The 13,028-nt window shown below is 40.7% G+C and overlaps 1 protein-coding gene and 1 pseudogene across 1 annotated transcript in view; both read left to right on the forward strand.

Moving 5' to 3' along the window:
- Positions 1 to 769: 769 nt before the first annotated feature.
- Positions 770 to 4,748, forward strand: LOC148976945 (uncharacterized; annotated as a pseudogene).
- Positions 4,749 to 9,522: 4,774 nt separating this feature from the next.
- Positions 9,523 to 13,028, forward strand: part of LOC120495089 (uncharacterized) — a 38,338-nt gene continuing 34,832 nt past the window's right edge. The window contains exons 1-2 of the mRNA XM_039694494.2: positions 9,523 to 9,644; positions 11,233 to 11,597. Coding sequence (XP_039550428.1) covers positions 11,235 to 11,597 — 363 coding nt within the window. The 5' untranslated portion in view covers positions 9,523 to 9,644; positions 11,233 to 11,234. The remainder of the gene's footprint in view (positions 9,645 to 11,232; positions 11,598 to 13,028) is intronic.

Raw genomic sequence — 13,028 nt, forward strand, 5'->3', positions numbered from 1 at the left:
TTAACCACATATATCTGATAACATGAACTGTTATTCTTAGTGTTGGGTATCAAAACGTTAACTTATAAATCTTAACTTCACACTATTCTTTTAAATAGTCTTTTAGCTAATAAATTCTCAACAAAAAGATCACCGGGTCGATATTGATGTCCTGGCGCCATTTTGCAAAAACTCCCCATTTTAGAGAGTAAAGGCGCTTAATAGAAGGCGTGCATGCCTCCGCGAGTGTCTCACTCATTTCAGCAGTCATGAATGCATATTATTTCGCTCATTTAAGGTCCCTGAAGCGGCCACACATGAAGGTTCCACAGCTCGGGGCTCGGGTGCCATATCGTGCCATTCACCTGAGAAGACAGGTCCTTCATGAGGGGGATTCGTCATGAGGTAGCCACCATTATCTCTCTCAGGTCCGCAAACCAGGACTGGTTCGGGCAGTTCGGGGCCACAAGGATCACTGACGCTCACCGCATCTTCACCGGAGGGAATATGTAAAGCCTGACTTTCGGCCAATGCGATTGTCAGGGCATCTCCCGTCAGCGGGGAGTGAGATAGCGAGAAAAACGTCTGAAAGAGCGGGTTCTCGCTTGTGGCAAACAGATCAACGTCTGGGCAGACGTTGATCTGTTTGCCACAAGCGAGAACCCTCCCGAATCGATCCCAAATCATTCGCACCGATCCCTGATGAAGCCCTTGAGGAATCCTATCCTTGAGGAATCCTGTTCCTCGAAAGCATGTCCGAGACATGCTTTTGGTTTAGGAGACCTGGGATATGCGCCGCTCTGATGGTGAGGAAGTGTCGATCCACCCACAACAGGAGACTCGAAACCAGAGACATCTTGTCGGCTCAAAGTAGTACATGCTGCTTCTCCAACCTCGACCGAAAAGCTTCCAGGGCTAAGGATACCACGTTTAATTCCAAACAGTTTATGTGCCACTCCGACCACTGACCTGAGACAGGCACGCCAAAGCACACTTCTCCCCAGCATGAGGTTGACACATTCCATCAAGACCGTTGCATCACTATTCCCAAAGGCACTCCTGGGCTGAACATATCTTGAGAACTGAAGAAGCCGCCGCCATCAGCCCTTTCTGAGGCCCAAGAAGCCTCAGAAATTCCCTCAGTGAAACAGACCTGCCTGGTCTGAAACAGCGCAGAGTCCATTAAATTGTCACTATGAGCACTTGAGAGAGGTGGGCTCACATTGCCACGAGTCGAAACACGCCCAGATATGTTATAGTCTGACTTGGGATAGACATGCTCTTCTGCACATTCACACGCAGTCTTAGTGTATCCAAATGGCGAAGCAGTGTTTCCATGTGAATGATTAGCACATCCCTTGAGTGAGCTAAAATCAGCCAATAGTCCAGACAATTCAAAATGCGCATTCCACTCGCTCTGAGGGGAGAAAGCGCTGCAACCACACTTGGAAAAAGTAGGGGCAGCCCGAACAGAAGCACTGAATACTGGTATGCTGTGCCTTCGAAAGCAAATCTCAGGAAGCGCCTGTGGCACGTCGCTATTTGAATATGGAAGTATGCGTCCTTTAAAGGAGTGTTTCACCCATTTCAACATTAATCTTTATTGAAAGTGGATCATATATGTATTCGAATGTAAAATAATTTTTTTATTTGGTGCCCTCTTGACCGAGAGAAGACAAATAAACGAAGGGCGCATCTGTATGTAAGACAACAACTCCCACAATGCACCACATTACACAGCTCCACATTTCACAGTCTCTCACGGAGAAGTGAAAGCATAAAATGAGGAGCGATGATGGCAGATCGAGAGAGAAACAGACCTGATTTTATGATGTGTTTTGTTTCTGTTGTGTGTAACGTTACAGCAGTCGTCAATGAGGGGCTGCTGGCTTGTACTTTCGTTTTGTATTTGTTCATTTTACTATTTAAATGTTTCCCAGTTCCTGCCTCCTTCTTCCCACAACAACGAGCCCCGTTAACGTTACATTGGCTAACTCATTAGTGAATGACTCCTCGTTTGTATTTCTTTCTATATGTTGCATTACATGATACCTGGATGTTCAGTGAGCACGAAACTAGGATGGTTCACATCACAACACAAACGTCCGTGTGCTCGTCTGATTCAGAGATTTCCTCCAGGAGAAATTGCCATTGTTGAAATTCTCTGCAGCAGACGGACTCTATCTCTGTCCGTTGCATGTGTAACGGATGCCAGCTAGTAGTTGCTGTGCGAGTAAACCTCACTCCCCGATCTCAATAGGCGCTCTAGCGACAGACGCTAGAGGCTGCAGTCTTTAGCCTCCTTGTTAGAGCGCCTGACTCTCACGCCGGAGACCCGGGTTCGAGGCCCGCTCGGAGCGGGTCGAGTTGGACCCGGGTGTGAGGGGTTACACATGCAGTGAGAGCACATGCACCAGCAGTCCACCCAGCTCGAACCAGTCCGGGCTCCTCGACTGCGACACGCAGCCGCCTCCTGTTCCTCCATCAGCCTCAGCTGCACTTCACTAAATTGCGGCTCGTAAAGATAGCCACGAAGATCGGATTCGAGCAGTAGAATTTCAAAATCCTCTTCTTCTATATTTTGTTTAGTTTCTTTCGTCATTATCATACTTCCTGTCTCCACAGCGCTTGTTAGCTTAGCTTCCAAACAAGATGGCTGATATTGATTTAGTATGTGCAAGTGAAGTCCCACCCACTGATCTGTAATAGGCCTGTAGGGTGAGTGGGTCCCACACCCTTGAATAATAATGAGCTAATGTTTGTAGTCTCTACTTTGAATGAAATTGAAATGAAATTACTTCCTGCTTATCATGACGCAAAATGACGATTTTTACATCATAATAAGCAGGTAGTAAGACACTTAAATTCTTATTTCTCCCATCTCAGGGGAAAATAAGGGAATAAACCATGACCATTCAAAAATATGACTGGGTTTCTAAAGATACAAAGCTTAATGCAAATGGGTGAAGTGTCCCTTTAAATCTACTGAAGCGAACCAGTCCCCAGGATGGATTTGTGCCAGGATATAATTCAGTGTTGTCATCCTGAACGCGCGCTTGTGAAGTGCTTGGTTGATGGGTCTTGGGTCCAGAATCGGACGAAGTCCTCTACCACGAAATAGCGGCTGTAAAATCTGCTGTCCTGCTCGCTCAGAGGGACACGCTCTATCGCTCCTTTCTTGTGCAGACTGAAAATTTTCTCAGAAGGGTGGCGTTTTGGGGCTATGTCAGTGACGGGACCACACCATTGAGACGGGGTGGTCTACGTCTTAACTGAAGAGAATATCCATGTTGAATTATTCCCAGTAGCCACAATGAAATGCCCGGAATAGCCCTCCACGTGTACACGAAATGACACAGCGGTTGCGTTAGTTCTACGGCCAGAGTTGCCATTGATTAGCAATTATCTCTAGTTAAAACATTAAAACACAGCATGCCAGTGGTAAAGTGTTCAATAGCATTGCATCCACAACAAATAAATATTTGTATTTATTGAATATACATTTTTTTTCATAACTTCTCAGTAATAATTTCATGTATTTTAAGTGTTTAACTCCATTAATGAGAATGGCATATTTAATCTAAATGTTTATATCAGAAGTAAAACATAGTTTAAATCATTCTTTCATTTATTTAAACTGTTATTGAGAACATGCACTGTATTTATTAGGACTCATGAAGATTTACGGTTTTACATCTGCCATTAGATTATAGGCTATATGTGCGTCAGTTTCACTAAACGGCCCAACGCACTTGCTGGCGCGGACACTTAAGACGGGATGGATATTGGTTTCAAGTGATAGGCTTGGTGAGTGAAAAAAAACAAACAAAGAGAGTTAAATTAATAGAAATTAATATGAAAATCGATTCAGAATTGGTGAATTGATTTTTTTCAACACAGCCCTAAGTTGTTGGTTTTTGGTCCCATACATTAACACCAGCAGAAAATAACTACCACCTCTTGAGTTTCTGGTGCTTAAGTGGTCTATTTGTGAACAAACTTTAATTGAGGATAGTAAGAATGCTAGATCTTTATATAGTGTTTTGGATGCATTGTGAACTCTTCACATGTTTCGGTTCCAGCTTAAGTAGAGCCTGTGCAGCAGGGCAGATGGGTGACGGTTAGGCATCGCCACTGTAGTCGCGGATCAAAGAACCAGTCTTCCATTCCGATTCCCATAACAAATTGATTTGCCCCACTCAGTGAAACACCCACTGAGAATCCTGTTGATTGTGCCCTGGTAATTGGTGATTCAATCACACGGAACGTGAAAATAGAGACACCAGCAAACATAGTCACATGTTTGCCGGGAGCCAGAGCGCCTGACATCACAGCAAATTTAAAAGTGCTAGCTAATGCTAATAGTAAATTCTCTAGATCATTATTCATGTCGGCACAAATGATGTTCGACTTCGCCAGTCGGAGATCACCCAAATTAATATTAAAGAGGTCTGTGAACTCGCATGTATGACGTCAGGCAATGTAATTTGCTCTGGCCCCCTTCTTGTTCGCAGGAGTGATGAGATAGTCAGTAGACTGTCCTCACTTAATCGTTGGCTGTCTGAGTGGTGTCCGCAAAATAATGTAGAATTTATAGGCAATTGGTAAAGTTTTTGGGGCAAGCCTGACCTGTTGAAAAGAGATTCATCCCTGCTGGGCTGGTGCTGCTCTTCTCTAGTAATTTGGCTCATAGTCTTAGAGCTAAAACAAGACAAATTTTGGCACCAGGTCAGGAAGCAGACAGACTGGCTAAACCGACCGTCTGCTAGCGGCCTCACGTCACCAAGGTCAGATAAATCCCATCACATAGAGCCTCTTTCACCTAGATATCATATAGAGACTGTGTCTGTTCCCACAGACACAACATTTAATTAATATTCAACAAATAAAAAACAGATATAATACAGATATAGCTTGGGTTGCTGAATATTTGATCCCTTACTTCAAAATCGCTCATAGTTAATGATATGATTTCAGATTATAATCTAGATGTGCTGTGCTTGACAGAAACTTGGCTAAAAACAAACGATTACATTACTTTAAATGAGTTCACCCAGCAAGATTACAGTTATAAACATGAAACTCGTCTGAAAGGCAAAGGGGGAGGTGTTGCTGTAATTTATAGTAATATCCTCAAAACCACTAAGAAATCTAGTTTTAATTATACTTTTTTGAAGTATTGCTGCTTAATGTAAAAATATATAGTGTAAATGCTAAATCACTTTTGAGAATTCTGCTGGCTACTGTATACAGGCCACCAGGGCACCATAAAGATTTTATAAAATAATTTGCGGAATAATTAATCAGAATTAGTCAGAATAATGTTAACCCCCGTTCTTCTTTTAACATGATCACTTTCTCTGTTTGCTTTGCTCCGATAAAACCTTTGCTTTCTTGTTTTTCTGTGCTGCTTGCTTTGGCCATGATTATAACATTTGTGCACACTAAGAAGCAAGTGACCTAGCCCCAGGAGTGGAGAGGTCTAGGTCATAAAACCTGACAAATGTATGCGGAGAGGACCATCCTACCGCATTACAAATGTCAAGAAGGGAAACACCCGAATTTAAAGTCATAGAGGCCGCCATACTCCTCTTAGAATGGGCCCGTACAGCCATTAGTGAAAGCTGTCTGCCCGCTTCATAAGCCAATGAGATAGCCTCAACTATCCATTTGCTCATTACCTGTTCACATGCAGGGAACCCTCTCTTGAGTAGGGATGGGTACCGAAACCCGGTATTAAACGGGCCCCGGTACTGAATTTTGCAAGACCGCTGTATCGATAAGCTCGGACGTTATCGGTTCTGCTGTCGGTACTGGAGAAATTAAGTAAATACACGCAAGTTGGGCTACTATTTATTATTCCTATAAAGACGTTATCTTGAGCATGTTTATATCGCCAGCCATTTCTATATATAAACTATATTTTAATTAAACCATTTGTCTGTGATGCAAATTTGCAATTAGTTCAGAAGAGAGAGAGAGAGAAGAGAGAGAGCGATCTCTCACGCAAAGCCACAGCACGCACAACACGACAGCCCTTGCTTAATGAGTGACAATGAGGACAGAACTAAACATTCAACGTAGTTACACTTTAGATCTGGGATATTATTATAATATATTTTGTATTTCGGCTTCCAAAGATTATAAAAAGAAGATATTTGAGATAAAACCGTTAAAAAACGAGACGATCTGTCCAGCTTAACTTCCTTTACTTCACAGCAATGCGGAGCGCTGTCAGTTCTTCCTAAAACCCAAACGTAACCGTCAGAATCAGCACGATCGGCGATTGTTGCAAAATGCCGTCTACTACTGTTGCAAGATCAAGAAAATGGCTATTAAAAACACAAAAACCTGTGCAAGAGACGCTGTTCACAAGGCGGTGCGCGCTCCGAAACGGACTGCAACGAGACAAGAAAAGAAGCCTACTTGGGCTTCGTGTGTCCTTAACTATATAAATAAAAAATGTCAAAATGACCAGCTCTGAGATTCACTTAAACACAGTTTATTCACTTAAACACAATTATGTCTTAAATGGACGTAAATAATAGGGAGAAAATTATGGTGCATCAGTCCCCATTATCTGCACTTGGTCTTAAAGGGGCAGCAGTCTAATAGCCTAAACCTGCTGACGATTCAGCCATTAATGCAAATCAAACAACAAAAGGCAGAGAAAATCACTCACAGCTTTTGAATGAGTAACTTTAGATTTAATAAGCATTATTCTATCTATGATAAACTATACAGTGCTATTTTATATTTGATTACTAGGTTTCTTTTCAGACAGAAACAATTACCTGAAAAGATATGTTAGTAGACCTTCCTGAAATTAAAGCACTTTGTATATAATTTGTATCTTTGATTAATTGTATTCTTGTGTTTGTACTTGTATAAACAAAAAAAGCCTGCACACTGCTGCATAACAAAAATATATTTTTCTTCGTTTTGCTTTTTCTATTTTACATTTCAAAATATAAAGTTTAATTATGTTCTTAATTCTTAAAATAAATAAATAAATAAATAATAAAAAAAAACACCAAAAAGAACCGATAAGAATACCGTTAAAGTACCGGATCGATAGGCGGTATCGGTAAGAGTAGTAATACCGATAAAACCTTAACGATACCCATCCCTATTCCTGAATCATTGCCGAGTCCAACGATACCAAACATGCTGGGTTTCGTCTTATGGTTGGTGTAGCGTAGCGATTTAGCGCAAAAAAAAAAAACATTTGGCGATATTTTCGAAACCGCTGTTCTGATCGAGACGAAACCACCGTCAGAAAAACGGAAACATAGGTCGATAGCTAAACTCTAATTCCAAAATTCGAAAATATTGATAGTAAGGGGTAGTAAAATTCAAACAAAGTCATGTGTCAGTCATTTGTTACGTGTTTTTTCATATAAATGTCTATAACTCTGAAGCAAATTGAGATATTTTCACCAAAATTGACACACACATGTATGGGCTCACTCTGAGGACAAATTAAAAAAATTGTGGGGCTGAGCCTCTAGGTGGCGCTATAATAGAACAAAACGTGAAATTCCCATTGACTTCAATAGAGTTTTGTGAAATAAAATGCTATACTAAACAAATAACATTACGAAACTCAGTGTGTGCCATAAGCAGCATACCCTGAAGGTACTCAAAAGATTTTGAGACAGCGCCACCCGTTGGTCAAAAGTTATAATTAATTTCCAAAAATACTAATTACTTTTGAATAAATTTGCCTATTGCAATTAAACTGATGTTAATAGATTCCTTGGGTTATGCCGAAAACATAAATATCAGGTTTGCCATAATCAGCAAAACTTCCGGTCCGCCATCTTTATTTCTTTGATAAACCTTCTTTTTCGAACTTCTCCTAGACCGTTGGTCAGATTTTCACCAAAATCGAATCAAATCATCTCCAGACCATGCCGACTAAAAGTTATGGATTGCGTGACAATAGACAAAAACGTTTTCGTATACCACAGCATCAAAGTTGAGGCATGCTGCCAAAATGACTATTTAGGCTTTATCTCTGCAATGCCTTCACATTTTGACACCAAACTTTGTATGTGTCATTGTCATCTCACTCTGATCACAACGTATCAATTTCATAACTGTGCCACCTATTGTTCGAAAGTGACCAGCTGCTCACCGCTTAGGAGTTTTACCGCCACCTACCGTATAAGATGCGCAAAACTTTCTGATTACAAGCAGAGGAAGATGCGCGCTGTGCACTTAAAAGCCTTTAATCTTCTCAAAAAACGACAGTGTTCCTTATAATCCGGAGCGCCTTATATATGGATCATCATTTTATACGGTAGGTGGCGGTAAAACTCCTAAGCGGTGAGCAGCCAGTAACAAAAAGTAGACGAATGAGAACGTCCTCGTCTCAGTTCTCGCGCATGCGCCCATAAGGAAGTAATGGAATAGTGGAATAAAGTCGTTATTTATGTTTTTTTCGCACAAAAAGTAGTCTCGTCGCTTGATAAACTTATAATTGAGCCGCTGTAGGCACATGGAATATTTAAACCTTTTCTTTAATGACTTTATGGGCCGTCAAGAGCCAGTCCCTTAGGCAGTCTATCTAGGACTGATCCAGCTCTCAGATTCAATCAAAAATATCTTTATGTGTTCCGAAGATGAACGAAGGTCTTACGGGGTTGGAAAAGCATGGGGGTGAGTAATTAATGACTTAATTTTCATTTTTGGGTGAACTAACCCTTTAACTGACATGCATGTGCATATTTATAGCCTATACAAATGAAACACATGTAAACACAAACACATTATTTTGGATGTGATTAATCACTCAGCACTGGATAGATAGATAGATAGACAGACAGAGATAGATAGATAGATAGATAGATAGATAGATAGATAGATAGATAGATAGATAGATAGATAGATAGATAGATAGATAGATAGATAGATAGATAGATAGAAGTGGGTGTAGTGGCTGTATAAAAAGATATTATGTAATGCATTTTTTGGAAACAATTAAAAACAATCTAAAATGTTGTGCATTCATTTTTCGTACATTAAAAACAGAAACATCAACGAAAAAACTGTACATCTATTGAGCAAACGAAATCTTGCTCGAATGTGATAAGATATTGAATACAGACTTCACGTATGTCCGGGTCTGTCATGGGTCTGTAGATTAGCTGTCTTTCGGTGTTCGTTTACCGCGTGATAATGAGGTTGTGGTGTGAAAAGTTGTGATTTTATGATACCTTGTGTATTATATCTCTTCAACCTGCGTGTGTTTACACTTCGGGTCCGATGCTCTCCATGCCAAGTTTGCCACACACACACACACACACACACACACACACACACACACACACACACACAACGCATGGGCGGAGTTACGAGTCATTGGCCAGTAGCAGAAGAGCGGAGCAATTACTGGCTATAGTGTAGACCAATAAGATGGTTACTATCTGACGGCAGCGGCCAACGAGAGCCTGTGCGTGGATGGCACTGGATTGGGCACGTGTGTTTATGCACATGTTGACGCTCGGGAAGTGAGGAGAGAGAGAGAGAGAGCGAAAGAGAGAGAGAGAGAGAGAGAGAGAGAGAGAGAGAGAGAGAGAGAGAGATGGTCTGTGGGATAGGGAAAGAGTAGAAGGAATCGTTCTGAAGGGTTTGCGTTGCTTTTACAGGCGCGCCTGAAGGTAAGATGTTTTCAAAACTATTCGTTATTGGGTAGCGTGCCATTACACAGGAATAGAATGAGAATTATATTTGCATTGCTCACTTTTGATTGTTAAAATGTTATTAGTTAGACTGATATTTGATATAGTCTCATGTATCTGAAATTGTCCCATTACTGCAACTCGGCGTATAGTGTGTGTGTGTGTGTGTGTGTGTGTGTGGGTGGGTGTGTAATTAAGTCACGTGCAATAATTTGTGTGAAGAATGATATGTTTATCATTTGAATAATCATGTAACATGTATACATGTATGTAAGAATACATAAAATTGTATGTTTTACAAACGATAATGTCGGGGTTGTGATTACATTTAGAATCACATCCCAGGCATTATCGTATCGTATCTCACACGAACAGTAATACATGTTCCGTTAAAAAAAAAAAGCATGTATAGAAAGTTGAAAATGAGTGAGATTTCGAAGTGCATAACAATGCAGAAGAATTTAGAGTGTTAGTGCTGACATATACTGCATGTGTGTGAGTGCAGAACAGAAGTGAAGCCATAAGTGACCCTAACTGTCATTTTCATTGCTGCTGACTGAGCAGCACAGAGTGCGAGAGTAACAGTCTTAATAAGAAACAAGAAGGGTAGACAGAGAAACAGATTGGAGGAATACAGGAGGAGAGATGTATACTTTGTTTTTACTATGGATTTGCAATGAAGAGGCACTCTTGAAGAGAAAAGAGCAAGGGAGAAAAAGAGAGATGTTAAAAATGGTTGGGGGATGGGCAGGGGACATGAGCAAGTGAAAAGTGAGGGTGTGTTTGTCTCCGGGTGTTTTAATGCCCCAGCCCCTTTCCTTGTGTGTGTGTGTGTGTGTGTGTGTGTGTGTGTGTGTGTTTACCAGAGGGAGGAGAGGAGTCAGAAAATAAAAAAGAAATGGAGACACCCTAGCTGCCCTCTTTAACCACTAGTGTTAAAGCATCCCACTGCACCCCTCCCCCTATTTCCCTGCTCTAGACAGCACTCACTTACACAACCTTGCACACACTACATACTTGCACAGGCTTGCATGCTCCTTGCTTCTCTCTGATCTCAGAGGGTCTACTCTAGACAGACCCCATGCATTCTGTAATGGCTCAGACAAAACATTATGGATAAAATAAATGTAATATTGGCATTGGTTGTATTTGGTTTTATCAAAATTGGGTTCATTTTGGAATGCAGTAGGGTCTGAAAAACCACAACAAAAACCTTGGTAAATAGTTTCAAAATCAATAGTTTTAGCAATTAATAAATTATAGCATTTGATAAAGAAAAAATAGATATTTACAATTTGAAGGTCACTAATCAAATTTGTGACATTGCCAATGGGAAGTCTGTTGTGAAAAAGGTCAGATATCCTTGCTTCCATTAATGATGGTCTTTGGAACATTTATGGCATAAAGTGTTATTGCCATTAAAGCAATACCTTATAGCATTGACATTCAGACAATCTGAAATGCATGCAAGTGTCTCATTTTAATTTTCCACAATATGTGCAAATTTGCCTTTTGCCTACTTCCATTTTTTTGTTCTAGATATATTTTTTCCATCTCTTTCCCACAGTCATGCAGTCCTCAGAATCGCCTTCCTGTCAACCGGATTCATTATGCTCCAACAACAGTTTCTTGTTCAGTGATGATGAGACAAAAGTTTACCTGTTGGAGGACAGGGACAGGCCACATGGGGCCCGTTCGTCTCAGTCCAGTCTTTCTAACAGAAGTGTTTACAGTATGAATGGAGAGCAGGAGCGTCCTGGATCTCAGTGGGCGTGTGATGGATTCAGTGGCCCTGAGAGGACACAGGGCAACAGTCACGCTAGGTCAGCATCTTCGTCCTCCTCGTCTTCATCTGGATTAGGATGTAGCATCTCTGAGAGTGAGCGAGGGAAGAATGGAGGAACTGAAGGAGACCTGCTGTTTGCTCGTAAGGTGAGAATCTTTCCACCAATTCTCAATAGTTTACACCTGGTATTAACATCTGTCTCGAGTGTTCCAAACAAATGTAGTCAGTATTTATCAGTATTAAAGTGGTTACTTTTTACCACTAGTACTGGTTAAAACTCTTCACTTCCTGAAAGCAATCAATAATAGAAGTGGTCTAAATATTAAACATGTGGAAGTCTCAGGACCAAACAAAAATGTTCGTCCAATCATTGCATTTGGACCGAATATGATGGACCTATCTGCTTGTCAACATGTGTGACCCGTGCTTGGCAAAATGAGTCGGAATGTGTATGGGCTAATAACAAGCTACAGGCAAAACAAGTAAAAAAATTAAATAATGTAAACTTTGTGAATATTCATAGCTAATTCTCAATGGTCTGAGCCATAGACTGTAGCCATGTTTCCATCCACTTGTCAATCGAATTATCTAAAGTTCGTTTAAAAAACTCATGCGGATAAAGGTGGTGAAAGTGTGTTTCCATCCAACGGCTTTAAAGCGAATAAAAACCTGTACTTAATTATGTCACATGCTGTTTTGCGATCAAATTGGTATATCGAATTGATTTGAGACATTTTAAGGTGTTTCCATTTATTTTCGCACTGAATCGAACAACATGCAAGCAAACTTTTGCGAACAAAGTTTTGTTAGACAAAACGGATCGCGCCATCTACCAACAAATGATCAATATTTCACAAGTTGAAGCCTAATAATGCTTATGTGCCAGCTATATAGCGTCATATGAATGGGATAATGTATGCGAGGCGGTTGTTGAAGGGGTTGTATTCGCTATAACAACCGCCTCGCTATATATTATCCTGCTTATTACATATGAAACAACCAAATAAATCAATAAATCAATAATTTGACACAAAACATTGACTTAAAAATGAGTTTATTGATTTAAAAATGACTATTGCTTCTGCTAAAGAAAATAGTCTGTTCCGTTCCGTATCTGAACTGGCAACGGTGTGTTATACTAGCAGCCATGGCATGGCAACGGTGTGTTATACTAGCAGCGCCACAGTCTGTTAACAAGAACAGACCACATTCTACATTAGAATTCAACCAAGCCACGTAAAAACAAGCAAAACTAACCTGAGAAAACAACGACGCTATAAACATTGCTATGATGATGCCAATGCACGTATGCCTGACGACAGCGGAGGTGACTGTGGTGTGGGAACGACAGCGCTCCATCAGTTCTGGGAGATCGTAGTTCACGGAAACCCTTTGGTTGAAGCATCTTTTTCCTTTGTCCACTTACATCTGTCTTTGTTGACATACGCCATGTGTGTGCAAACAGACTGGCCGGAAATGAACTCGTCTTCTGACGTGTTGCAACCATAAAAGGGCATAAAACTTAATCGCAATTCATTATTTATTCTGCTAATAATGTTTCCATCAGCTTTTATTGC

The sequence above is a fragment of the Pimephales promelas genome, chromosome 12 (assembly GCF_988280905.1).
Source record: "Pimephales promelas chromosome 12, fPimPro1.hap1.1, whole genome shotgun sequence".
Lineage (NCBI taxonomy): Eukaryota > Metazoa > Chordata > Actinopteri > Cypriniformes > Leuciscidae > Pimephales > Pimephales promelas.